Consider the following 13,009-nt stretch of genomic DNA (forward strand, 5'->3'; position numbering starts at 1 on the left):
GCCAGACGTTGAATGGCCCCTCCCAGAGGAAACAGAGGAGCGAAAGGGGAGTGGAGTTTTCAGGAGACAATTAGTTCACTTAATTGGTTCATGACTCTCCGAGACTCCTTGCCAAGTTCTGCAGATATCAACCTGTCAGCTCTCCAAGCCAGATAAGGTCTGTGACTGTAAATCCTCCCCTGAAAGACTTTGCCGGTTGTGAATGAGCAGAATTCACAGGAAATTAATAAAAAGGGGTTTTTGTCAGGGACAAGGAGTTTGTTTCATGCTCTGGGGAAGCCTCTGTCAGAATACTATCATGTGCCAAATGCCTCATATGTGCTAATAGATCTGTTTCTGTGTGCTTAGTTCGAAAATCTCTGGAACACAGTACCTCTTGACCTGAGTGGGAAATTGAAATATTCTGGATTTTTGAGGAATTTCAGCACTGAGGGAGGGATGTCTGATACGGCCAATGCTGAGAATCCCAGCAAACCACCTTTGGCTGCTGAATCTGAATCACGGGTTCTTTCACGGCCCAAAACAGCAACTCAACCTCAATCTCCAAAGAAGGTGAGCATATCAGGTCCTTCTTCTGATCTGGAAATGGCATTTGCTTTCTTCTTTGGCAGTTTGGATGCCATCAGAGAGCTGTGATGGCGCAGTGGTTAGGATGCAGTATTGCAGGGTAATTCTGCCGACCGCCAGCAGTTCGATTCTCACCAGCTCAAGGTTGGCTCAGCCTTCCATCCTTCCGAGGTCAGTAAAATGAGGACCCAGATTGTTGGGGGCAATAGGCTGACTCTGTAAACTGCTCAGAGAGGGCTGTAAAGCATTGTGAAGCGGTATATAAGTCTAAGCGCTATTGCTATTGCTGTCTTCCTTTCTTGAGGTTTTAAGGTGTGATTCCATTTTCTTCTCACAGCTGAGAAGGCAGCCAGCAAAGACTTAAGAGATTTTATGTCAGAACTTCAGAAATAGTGAAGCCACATCTCCTTTGAATAGATTAGTAACAGTAACAGAGTTGGAAGGGACCTTGCAGGTCATTTAGTCCAACCCCCTGCTCACGCAGGACACCTACAGGTATACTAGGGATTTGAACCACCGAACTGCCGACCTTTCTGATCGACAAGCTCAGCGTCTTAGCCACTGAGCCACCTAGCCAGGTGTAGAGTTTGATTCCTAGTGATTTCTTGGACACAGCCATCCACTTTTCTTGGTAACCACCTGAGTCCAGATTTATTCTGATGTTTCCTGTTTTGTTTAGCTTTTTTTACTATCCAGTTTACCCAGCAGTCCCAGTTCCTGTCTGGGTCGTCTCCCATCTGAATATTTGCCAACTCCAGCCTTGCTTAACGCCGAAAAAAAAATAACTTTACAACTGGTCCTCACATTTATGACTGTTCCGTTGTTCCCACAGTCACATGAGTGCCATTTGCATGGTTCACAACCACATCTGGGAAGCAGAGTTATTGGAGAAGCTGGCAGTAAAATTGCAAGTCATGGTCACATGATGTCTCATTTAATGACTGCCACAATTCACTTAACAGTGGAAGTGGTGTCATAACACTGTTGCAGTTGTGTGAGGTTTCACGTAACAACTGTGTTGCCTAGTGCTGGAGTGGCAGTCCCCATTATGGTGGTGAAGTGAGGTCTATCTGTAATCGTCGTGATTTGCAAATAAAAAGAAAATTTCCAATCACTATCCTCAATTTTATTCCGCCACAGATTTAGAAAGCAATTGCATTTCATTTCCTTGAACCCTGAACAGCAAGCTGAGAATGTTGTCCTCTCTTTAGGTCCCAGGTGCCGGCAGACCTAACACAGCACCTGTTCCCACTCCACCTATCCTGAATTGCCAGCCAATTGAAAGTAAAATCCGGAAAAATGTCCAACATTGTTGGAAAGAAATCCTGAAAGAATGCAGAGAGAAGGATGTGGAGCGCTCTGGAGAAATCTCAGTTGAAGATATTATAGGTTGGTTGTCTTTTTTAAAAAAAATCTCGTTCAACATTTAGAATTTGAAAGGGGAAGCCAAATGTGACTGCTTTGCTTAAAGGCAGATAATAGAATAACAGTTGGACGAGACCTTGTAGGCAGGGGTGGGTTCTAAAATATTTGACTACCGGTTCTGTGGGTGTGGCTTATTTTGTGGGGGGTAATGTGACTGGGTGGGCATGGCCAACATTTTTTTTTTTTTTACTTTTAAACGCATTTTTTCTACAACCTTAAGAGGTTGCAGAAAAAAATGCTTTTAGGAGCCTCTGACGATCAGGCAACTCAGCTGGGATCGCCAGAGGCTTTTAAAGGCATTTTTTTTTCTACAACCTCTTCGGCTGAAGAGGTTGCAGGAAAAAATGCTTTCAGAAGCCTCTGGCGATCAGGCAACTCAGCGGGGATTGCCGGAGGCTTTTAAAGGCATTTTTTTTTCTTACAACTTCTTCAGCCAAAGGATTGCAGAAAAAAATGCTTTCAGAAGCCTCTGATGATCCCAGCTGAGCAGTGCGATCATCAGAGGCTTTTTTTTTTTACTTTTAAAAGCATTTTTTTTGGCCAAAGAGGTTGTAGAAAAAATGCTTTTAAAAGTAAAAAAAAAAAGCCTCTGATGAGGAGGGCGGGATAAGCAAGGGGCAACCGGGCCGGGGACTGGTTCGGAGGCGTGGCCAGCCAATGTTATTACCGGTTCTCCAAACTACTACAAATTTTTACTACCAGTTCTTGCGAACCGGTGCGAACCGGGAGCAACCCACCACTGCTTGTAGGTCATCTAGTCCAACCTCCCCGCCCAGGAGAACCTACACCATTTCTCACAGATGGCAGTCCAGTCTCTTCTTGACAGCTTCCAGCGATGAAGCTCCCACAACTTCTGAAGGCAACTTCTGTTCCATAGGTTGATTGCTCTCACTGTCAGAAAATGTCTCCTTATTTCTAGGTTGAATCTCTCCTTGATCAGTTTCCATCCATTGTTCCTAGTCTGGCCTTCAGGTGCTTTGGAAAATAGGTTGATCCCCCTCCTCTCGGTGACATCCCCTCAAATATTGGAACACTGCTATCATGTCTCCCCTGGTCCTTCTCTTCACTGGACTAGCCATGCCCAGTTTTTGCAACCGTTCTTCATATGTTTTAGTCTCCAGTCCCCTAATCATCTTTGTTGCTCTTCTCTGCACTCTTTCTAGAGCAGAGGTCCCCAAAGTTGACAGCTTTAAGACTTGTGGACTTCAATTTGGATATTTCCATCTTTGACATTACTTCATTCATAACTTCTAACAATGGAAGACTCAATGATTCCTGTAAAGTCTTATAATATTCCGCTGGCAGTCCGTCTGGGCCTGGTGCCTTCCCATTCTTTTGTTTTTTAAGTGCTTCAGTTAATTCCATCATCATTATGTTTCCTTCTAGCATCATCTCAGTATCTTTAGAAATCTGGGGTAAATTCACCTTGTGTAAATATCGTTTGACACTTTCCTCCTCTATATTTTCTTTTTCATATAATTTTTTATAATAATCTTGTATAATATTTTTCTTCTCTTCATTCCCAAATCTAATTTGTCCTTGGTCATCTACTAATTGTGTTATTTTCCTTGATTCTGTCTCTTTTTTTCAACTTATATGCTAGCCATCTACCTGGTTTATTGGCATCTTCAAAATAATTCTGTTTAGCACTTCTAATTTTTTGTGCCAAGTCTTCTTTTTCTAATTCTGGGAGTTGAAGTCCACAAGTCTTAAAGCTGCCAAGTTTGAAGACCTCTGTTCTAGAGTCTCAACATCTTTTTAATGGTGTGGTGATCAAAACTGGATGTAGTTTTCTAGGTGTGGTCTTTCTAAGGCTTTATACTGGTGGTCTCAGACATTCTCATCAAAAGGCTGCTATCAGGAACATCCACACATTGTGGTCAAAAAAAGCCAAGATGGCAGCCATGATGGTGCCTTGTACATTAAAAAACAAACAAACAGATGAAGCTTCAGTCCCACTGCCATGGCTGCATCCTGACATTTTTTTTTTAAACCAATCTAGGTAGACAGCCCAGGCTGCTATATGTATTAGGCTGCTCCCCACTCAACCCAGTGTTTACCCTAGTCTGTTTCCCTTTACCCAGGCAGCTGGGTACCAGCCACACCCCACTGTTAGTTTCCAAAAATGCATGCGTCCGTGTGGGACCATAAGCAGCCTTGGAAATAAGCGAAGTTCTTTAATTCTCTTTTAATTAAAAGTGTTTTAATTAAAATTAGATGTGGCATGGAGATTAATGGGCACCAAAGGAGTGGAATGCTGGTTCTTCTCCTCATAATTCTGCAGCCCTCCTGAGTTCTTTGATTGAGTAATTATTCCACTTAGGAGCAGGCTTGGAATTTTAATAGAGATACATCACTCTTTTTGCTCCTGTCAATCTTCCTATCATGCTGCTCACTGAATCCTACCCACAGAAGCAAAAGAAAAAAAATAATTTTTTAAAATCACTATCATTTTGAGTGCATCAGGTGTGGTCTAATTTTTAAACCTATCCCCAATTTCCCTGTGGTTGATAATCCTGATTCTTTTTAGCCCAGTTTACCTTTTCTCCATGTGGTTGTCTTTTCATTTGAAATCAGACCAATATCATCTCCAGGGATAAGAAAGACACATGGCTACCAGCATCAGATCCAGATTGACCTCTGTCGGTCTGCCTCTGGAAAGTATGTTCAAGATGTGAACATCAAACCAGTTCCTCTGGTCCATATCAAATGAAAATGATTGGATAATTTCTTTTTCAAGGAGGCTTCCATGTTCTTTTTCATCTGCAAATAAAAACAATTCACACATACAGATAAGCTTTAGTGCACCGATCTATACTTAGGTATCCCTTCATAATTCCTGAAATATTGTCATGAATGTCTGCAAGGTATGGACAAAAAAGTCAGGATAGCAACTGTGATATTGAGATCAAAACTCCACTCTCTGTGTGTGTGTGTGAGAGAGAGAGAGAGAGACAGAGACAGAGACAGAGAGGGAGACAGAGAGACACACAGAGAGAGACAGAGACAGAGAGAGACAGAGAGACAAAGAGAGAGAGAGAGAGAAAGAGAGAGAGAGAGAGAGAGACAAAGGGAGAGAGGAAAAAAGACAAAGAGAGAGAGAGACAGAGACAGAGAGAGAGAGAGAGAGAGAAAGAGAGAGAGAGAGAGAGACAAAGAGAGAGAGGAAAAAAGACAAAGAGACAGAGACAGAGACAAAGAGAGAGAGAGAAAGAGACAGAGAGAGAGAAAGAGAGACAGAGAGAGAGGGAAAGAGAGAGAGGGAAAGAGACAAAGAGAGAGACAGAGACAGAGAGAGAGAGAGAGAGACAGATAGAGAGAAAAAGAGACACAGAGACAGATAGAGAGAGAGAGAGACAGAGGCAGAGAGAGAGACTTAAACAGAGAAAGAGAGAGAGAGAGACAGAGAGAGAGAGAGAGAGAGAGAGAGAGAGAGAGAGAGAGCGAGCTTTGACAGCAAAATTGTGGCTACTACCTTGGCTTTTTAGATCTCACCCTACAGACATAACCAGTTCAGGAAGTGACCTGCCAATTATCTAATGTAGATAGTCCAAATTATGGATGCATTCGGGTGATATGGTTTGATTAATACTCTACTCAAAACCAGTGCTTCTCAACCTCGGCAACTTTAACTCCCAGGAATCCTGGGAGTTGAACCCCACAGATCTTAAAGTTGCTAAGGTAGACAGACACTGCCCAAGAATTTGTCCAATGCAGCTGAGTGTATGATTCCTATTATTTCAACAGAAGAGACCCAAACTGTCACATCCAGAGGCAGGTTTGAATCAGTTCAGTTGGTTTTATCTTGCGACCTTGGTTCCTACAGGGATAATAGAGAAATTTCATCTGAATTTAACCAGAGAAGAAATCCAGCAGCTCATAACAAAATACGATTTTAAGAGTGTAGGCAAGTTTGCATACTGTGACTTCCTTCAAAGCTGTGTGCTGCTGTTTAAACAACAGGAAGTATCTCCTCTGCAGAGACTTCTGATCCAAAACTCACGGGTCCAGGTAAGCACTCTGTGGTGAAAGGCAGAAAAAGGTGTGCGTGGGATGCTTGTTTTCTCTAGTTATACATCTTTCATCTCCTGTTCTGTCCCCGTCTCACACACGCACACAAACAGATAGTCAGGGGTTAAATGAAACTGGCAGACAACAAATTCTTTCGATAAGAGGCTTGGTAGCAACCCAGTAGCTGCTTGCCAAGAACTTTACTCATAGAGGGAGGGGTTGTTCCTCCGACAGATAAACCCAAACAAGATACACACAATCCAAGAATTGTCAAGTCCAGTCCGTATTAAATCCAAGGTAAATAACGTTGTTTCAAAGATACAATGTGACTCGCTAGTAGTTTGTTTTGTCCGTCACAGAGTCTGAATGGCCACCTCACCCCCTTTTATCTCCTGTGGGGTGTGGTCCAGTGACTCAGCTTAATCTCTGGCATGCCTCCTCTTCTGCTGCGCGCGCCTGTCTCTCCAACGCTGGCGTGGATCCAGCCAAGATTTATCTCCGTCACTGTCCGACTGTGAGGAGATACCTGGCTCCTGGCCAATCTCTTCTCCTACGGGAGACACCTGAGGCATTGTCAGAGAGGAGGGTCCTAGAGAGGGAGGCCTGGCCAACTCCTCTCCTTCATGTTCAGAGCCTTCTCCCTCCGATAACACAGGCTCAGGTAACGGAGCCACAACATCTTCCCAAGTAGTACAGCTGTTCACACCAAACCCAGACCCAGTCCTCATGGCAATGTGGGAAATATATCCACAGAAGGAGAATTATAACTGCAGAACTGAAATGGATTAATGTGGACACATAACTCATAGATGCGCACAAATGTCATGTGCACGAAGATGCAATGCAGCTTACAGAAACACCTGCCATTCAATAAAATGTGTCAGTTGGAAGAGATGTAACCAGACACCTTCTGACCTTTTGTCACCATTGACTAATCCAGCTCTCCTCCTACAAGAACCTTGGTTTAATATATCTGAAGTACATCTTTGTCTATCCCAGTGGTTGTTTTTTTAACCTTAGCAACTTGAAGATGGGTGGACTGGGATTGGGCATGCTGGCTGGGGGATTCTGGAAGTTGAAGTCCATCACCCATCTTCAGATTGCTATGTTTTAAGAATGCTGAAACACCTAGATTGAACAACCAAGAAGCAGATGCAGACAGAGATAAAGATCCAAGAGAGGAATATCGGAGGCAAACCAAAAAAAGCATAGCAATTAAAGTATTGAAGCGGGCAAGAGACGATGGATAGATGATTTCTCTTTTTTGTTGTTGTTTTGATTTGCTTTTCTTTTTCTCTCTCTCTCTTTTCTTTTTTTTAGGTAAGTGACATGACTAGAAGTTAGATAGGATAGAAAGAAAATGTCTTTTAATAAAGGGTGGCATGATTAAAAGACGGAATAAGAGATAGAAATAAGAGACAGGAGAATATTAATGTATACACTTTTATATGTTATAATAAAAGCAATAACTTTCTTTCTTTTTCTTTTATTAGATTTATATACTGCCCTACTCCCGAAGGACTCAGGGCGGTGAACAGGCACAAAATAAAATACATAGATACAAAAGTTAAAAGATATAATTAAAACCAGATTAAATAATTTAGCCCGAGACAATTAAAAAATCCCAATAATTTAAAACAAATTAAAATTTCGCTTTAAAAGAATTTTAAAACAGGGGAGAAAATTAGGCCAGGCTGGCTTGCTGGAATAGAAGAATCTTAAGAGCACAGCGGAAAGTGCATAGATCCGGGATCCTCCGTATCTCTGGGGGGAGCTCGTTCCAGATAGTGGGTGCCCCCACAGAGAAGGCCCTCCCCCTGGTGGCCGCCAGTCAACATTGTTTAGCTGACGGCACCCGGAGGAGCCCCTCTCTATGAGAGCGTACCAGCCGGTGGGAGGCTGCTTGTGGTAGTAGGCGGTCCCGTAAATAACCAGGTCCTAAGCCATAACAAGAGAAAACATAGAATAATTGAATAATGACAACTGCAACTTAATATAAATGTGTATTATTATTATTATTAGAAATATATAAGTTGATTGAATGTAATAACTATGAATAATTCTACTAATTTTATTTGTATTAGAATGTATGACACCCAGGTGCCACACTGTTCAGGCTTTGATGTGTTTGTAAATTTTTTAAAAAAATTTAAAAAATTGCTGTGTTTGAAGAATGCTGATCTATCCAATGAAAGGGGATCAGTCACTGACTTTTCCACATCTCTGCCAGAACATCTCTGGACCACAGTCCCCAACCTTTCTCAATGCAATGATGAGGATTCAACCCCAAATCCTGCACTGCTGGCGGCCAATGAGGCGGACATTTAAGTTCTATGATGAAAATGGGACGGGCCTTCTCACCATCCAAGATTTCCGACAGGTAGTGTGTTTATTGCTAAAGCTTCAAGCTCTGTGCAGAATTGATGTCTTCATAGGCATATCCATGAAGTTAACCATGGGAATCATATGGAATGGTGTTCCTTTTCTTCTGCGGCTGTTTTGCCCAGACTAGTCTACAGCCCTGGCATTCACTGGTGTCTCCCATGCAAGTCCAGACCTGCTTCACTTCCAAGCACAGATAAGGTGAGCCAGGTGGCATCACCTGCTGAGACTAAATGCCAATTTCAACGCCTTCACTTGTGTTTATGTTCTAGCTAACCAAGTGAACCAGGCGTTGAAGGAAATTGCCATTTACAATAGGAAACTCCCTGCAAATGTTAGTTGCAAGATTTGAGCAGTGGGTTGTAACAGCACTTTTCCATGGAAAGCTTTTCCTCCCAAAGAAAAGGTTTTGGGGTTGTTGTTTTTTTTTTTTGGGGTGGCATTTGAAGTTATATTTTATGTAAGCTTGTGTGAAGGCACGAATATCTCACGGTTGCCTTGATATTTAAGTGCTTCCTCTGATTGGTTTCTTGGTTTAATTGGTGGCTTTAATTAGATGTTTAAAAACTACTATTTACTTTGTTATAGCTTTGCTACACCAACCACAGGAGGGATGTTGGGGCCTGTTTATGGTGTAAAATATTCCAAGACAAAAGCTCCCTCAAGTCACGTTCCGCCCCTAATCCGTGTCCTCGTACATTTTCTTGACAACAATGTGAAAATAAGTTTTCCATTATCTTTTCTGGTACGAAAAGATTGAGATAAACAAAATAAAAGTATAAGAACCATCTCCTGTAATTTTCACAGCTGGAAGTAATTCACCCAAATCCCCCTTTAAAAAAAAACTTTTTTAAAAAACCTGCCTTCATTCAATAACTGTGGGTCATCCTGTACAACTCTTATTTTCTTTGTGCTTGACTTGATTTGTATCTTCTGCTAAGGCCAGATAGGTGTGTTAATAATGCCAACGTTTCTATTTGTTACTAAATAATCATTGCAGTTTTACATTTGTGGGATTTAAGGAAAATAGAGAGAAGGGACGTGGTGGCTCAGTGGCTAAGACTCTGAGCTTGTCGATCAGAAGGTCGGCAGTTCAGTGGTTCGAATCCCGAGTGCCGCGTAACAGGGTGAGCTCCCATTACTTGTCCCAGCTTCTGCCAACCTAGCAGTTTAGGTAAAAAATGCAAGTAGAAAAATAGGGGCCACCTTTGGTGGGAAGATAATAGCATTCCGTGCGCCTTTGGCGTTTAGTCATGCCAGCCACATGACCACGGAGACGTCTTCGGACAGCGCTGGCTCTTCGGCTTAGAAACAGAGATGAGCATCGTCCCCTAGAGTCAGGAACAACTAGCACATATGTGCCGAGGAACCTTTACCTTACCACTTAATTTCTCTGCCTCATGTTTGTATCTTTAATCATTGTGAAGGTTGGTGTCTCAGAGCAATTGGAACTTGGAGGTGGCTTGCATAGAAGACTTCCCAGTTTCTCTCTGCCTCATTAGCAGTTTCAGTCATCCTAATAGATACTTCCCAGCACGATTTTTTTAAAAAATAGTCCAGCATTAAACTGGACTATATTGCAGATAGTCCTCGAATTGAACCCAAAATTTCTATTGTTAAGTGAGAATTTATAAAGTGAGTTTTGCCTCTTTTTATGACATTTCTTGCCACGTTTATTAAATGAATCACTGCAGTTGATAAGTTAGTAACCTGGTAGTTAAGTGAATCTGGCTTCCCCACTGACTTTGTCATAAGGTTGCAAAAGATTGCATTACATGGCCCCGGGACACAGCAACGGTCATAAGTGTGAACCAGTTGCCAAGCATCTGAATTTTGATCACAAGATCATAGGAATGCTACAACGGTTGTAACTGGGAAAAACGGTCATAACTAACTTTTTCAATGCCGTTGTAACTTTGAATGGTCACTAAATGAATTATTATTATTATTATTATTATTATTATTATTATTATTATTATTATTATTATTATTATTATTATTATTATTTATATGCCGCCCTATCTCCAGCCGGACTCAGGGCGGCTCACAACAGTTAAGAAACATCTAATAAAAAGTTAAAAAATTAAATCCAAATCTCATAATTTAACAGTTAAAAGTACAATTAAGACTAACAAGTTAAAATTAAATTAGAATTAAAACCCCATCAGTCCAGGCCGGCCAAACGAAACAGCCACGTTTTCAGGTCGCGGCGGAAAGAGCGGAGGTCGGCGGCCACCCGGAGCTCCAGGGGCAGTTGATTTCAAAGGGTAGGTGCGCCCACAGAGAAAGCCCTCCCCCTGGGGGTCGCCAGCCGACACTGTCTGGCCGACGGCACCCTGAGGAGGCCCTCTCTGTGGGAATCCACCGAGCGATGGGAAGCTGTTGCTGGCTGCAGATGGTCCCCCAAATATCCTGGGCCTAAGCCATGTAGGGCCTTATAGGTAATCACCAGCACCTTGAATCTCACTCGGAGGGCAACCGGCAACCAATGCAAGTCACGTAGGAGAGGTGTAACATGGGAGTGTTGGGATATTCCCACCACAACCTGTGAATTGTTGTAAGTCGAGGACTACCTGTAATTAAATACTACAGGTAGTCCTCAACTTCTGACTGATGACTTAGCAACTGTTTGAAATTATGATGGACCCTGAGAAAGCTACTTATCACCTACCTGCATTTGAAGTTTTGATGCCCACTCCATCCAGTCCCATGGCAGCATTTTAGGTGTTCAGCAACCAGCTACTGTTAGCAGTGTCCCACGGTATGTGACTGTGATTTACAACGTTTTTGCCAGAAACAAGTGTTTACTTCCAGTTTCCAGCAAAAAATGCCTCATAGCGAACAATGGATTGGCTTAACAACCATGGCATTCGCTTTTCGACCCCCTGTTCAGTAAATAATTGGGCACAAAAAAATAAAATAAAATCAGGCATGATCATATAATGACCTGCTTAACAATCATCACAACTTATGACTGTAATAGCAGGCTCAATTACAGTCGTAAGTCGAGGGCTGTCTATTCTAAACAAACAATATATATATATATATATATATATATATATATATATATATATATCTTAATATAGCAGTATAGATTCTTCCTTGGGTAAGTAGAAGTGGATTTGGGATTGAAAAATGGGAGTAAAGGATGGTTTAATGGTAAAGCAGAACCACCAAGCACATGTGATTCCGGGTTAGCTGACCACATGGAAGAGAGCAAGAGAGAGATTTATACCCTCTCTTGGGCTTTGAATTTGAGCTTCCTGTTCCTGTGGCAAGGGCATGTATCCTATTGGTTGCAGTCAGACTCCCATGGGGCTATGTAGTCATAGCTGAGGTTTGGGAAACCTGCCTGAGATGTGTGTGGCTGACAAATTCTGTCCATTGCTGTCTTAGTCGTGTTTTTGTTTAAGAAATCTATCATTTCCAAGGAAAGCCTGTTTTAATCCGTCATTAAGACATGGGTTGTCAGAGCCAATTGAATTGTGACACCCTGTATTGGCCTAATTCCCAAATTAGTGGTTTTCTTGATGATCTCAGATCAGAACAGCAACCATAAAGCCAAGTTGTCCCTGGGGTGGAAATTATGTCAGATATTTGATTCTCTGCTACAAAATTTTCTTGATGGTAAATAATTAAAGATTAGATCTACATCCTGTTTCTATCTCTTCTGCAGGTGCTACGAAAATATGGAATCAATCTCTCTGAAGAGGAATTTTTTCACATCTTGGAATATTATGACAAAAACTTAACTTCCAAGATCTCCTACAATGAATTCCTCAGAGCGTTCCTGCAATAAGAAAAAAAGGAGGTGTAAGGAAATCACCCTTCAACTTGAAGAATCATTAGCAAAATTTATTAATTTTGAAGTTAATAAAACCATATCAATTCAGCCTCTTGGTTAACATTTTATCAGCAATCTTCTAAAACTGATAGTATGGAAACTTAGTAGTGTCTGGTGAAGCCAGTCTTCACTAGGTTGGGGCTATTAATTTTCTCAAAATCCACTCAGTTGTGAAAACAGAAAACAATTACAGTGACAATTCCAAGACCGCCACATACACAATTAAAGGATTATTAAGAACAGGAACTCTTAATTTAGATTTTAAAAGGCACCATACTCAATTTTATTTGCTTCATTTTTTCTAAATGGATTATATTTAATACGTTATACTTCATTATTCAGAAATTGGATACCCCAGAATCCAGCAGAAGTGGTAGCTATGAGTAAGCCTATGGAAATTGTCTATGCATACATTTTGATCCCAGTTTTGATGTGTCAAGTTTGTTAAAAATGGGCCCGGCATAATTAAAAAGTCCTTCTGTATCCAAATGACATTTCCAGAGCTGGAATAGTGCATTCACTTGGGGGATGCCGGTTTGTGTCTCTGCCTCACATCGGCCTGAAATAGTTTGTAGGAAATTGGTGGCCAACTGAAACTTTTTCTCAATCCTGTTTTTTTCCCATGCTCCCTCATCTTTCTCCACCAGAGAAAGAGATGTCCACAGGGATGTCCAGAGATGTCCACAGGGACATCAAATAGTCAAAAATGTTAAGTGTGGGGCAGAGGTGGGATTCACTTACCTTCCCTACCTGTTTGCAAATGTGAGCGCACGTGTGCTT

At 41.7% G+C, this 13,009-nt stretch overlaps 1 protein-coding gene across 1 annotated transcript in view; it reads left to right on the forward strand.

Annotated features, from left to right (window-relative positions):
* Window positions 1-12,184, forward strand: part of EFCAB6 (EF-hand calcium binding domain 6) — a 146,067-nt gene extending 133,883 nt beyond the window's left edge. Inside the window, exons 27-31 of the mRNA XM_070947318.1 lie at window positions 349-552; window positions 1,779-1,956; window positions 5,819-6,003; window positions 8,234-8,383; window positions 12,062-12,184. Of these exons, the coding sequence (XP_070803419.1) occupies window positions 349-552; window positions 1,779-1,956; window positions 5,819-6,003; window positions 8,234-8,383; window positions 12,062-12,184 (840 nt within the window). The remainder of the gene's footprint in view (window positions 1-348; window positions 553-1,778; window positions 1,957-5,818; window positions 6,004-8,233; window positions 8,384-12,061) is intronic.
* Window positions 12,185-13,009: the final 825 nt, after the last annotated feature.

Source organism: Pituophis catenifer, unplaced genomic scaffold, assembly GCF_029215685.1.
Source record: "Pituophis catenifer annectens isolate HBS135680 unplaced genomic scaffold, rPitCat1.0.hap2 SCAF_7, whole genome shotgun sequence".
NCBI classification, from domain to species: domain Eukaryota; kingdom Metazoa; phylum Chordata; class Lepidosauria; order Squamata; family Colubridae; genus Pituophis; species Pituophis catenifer.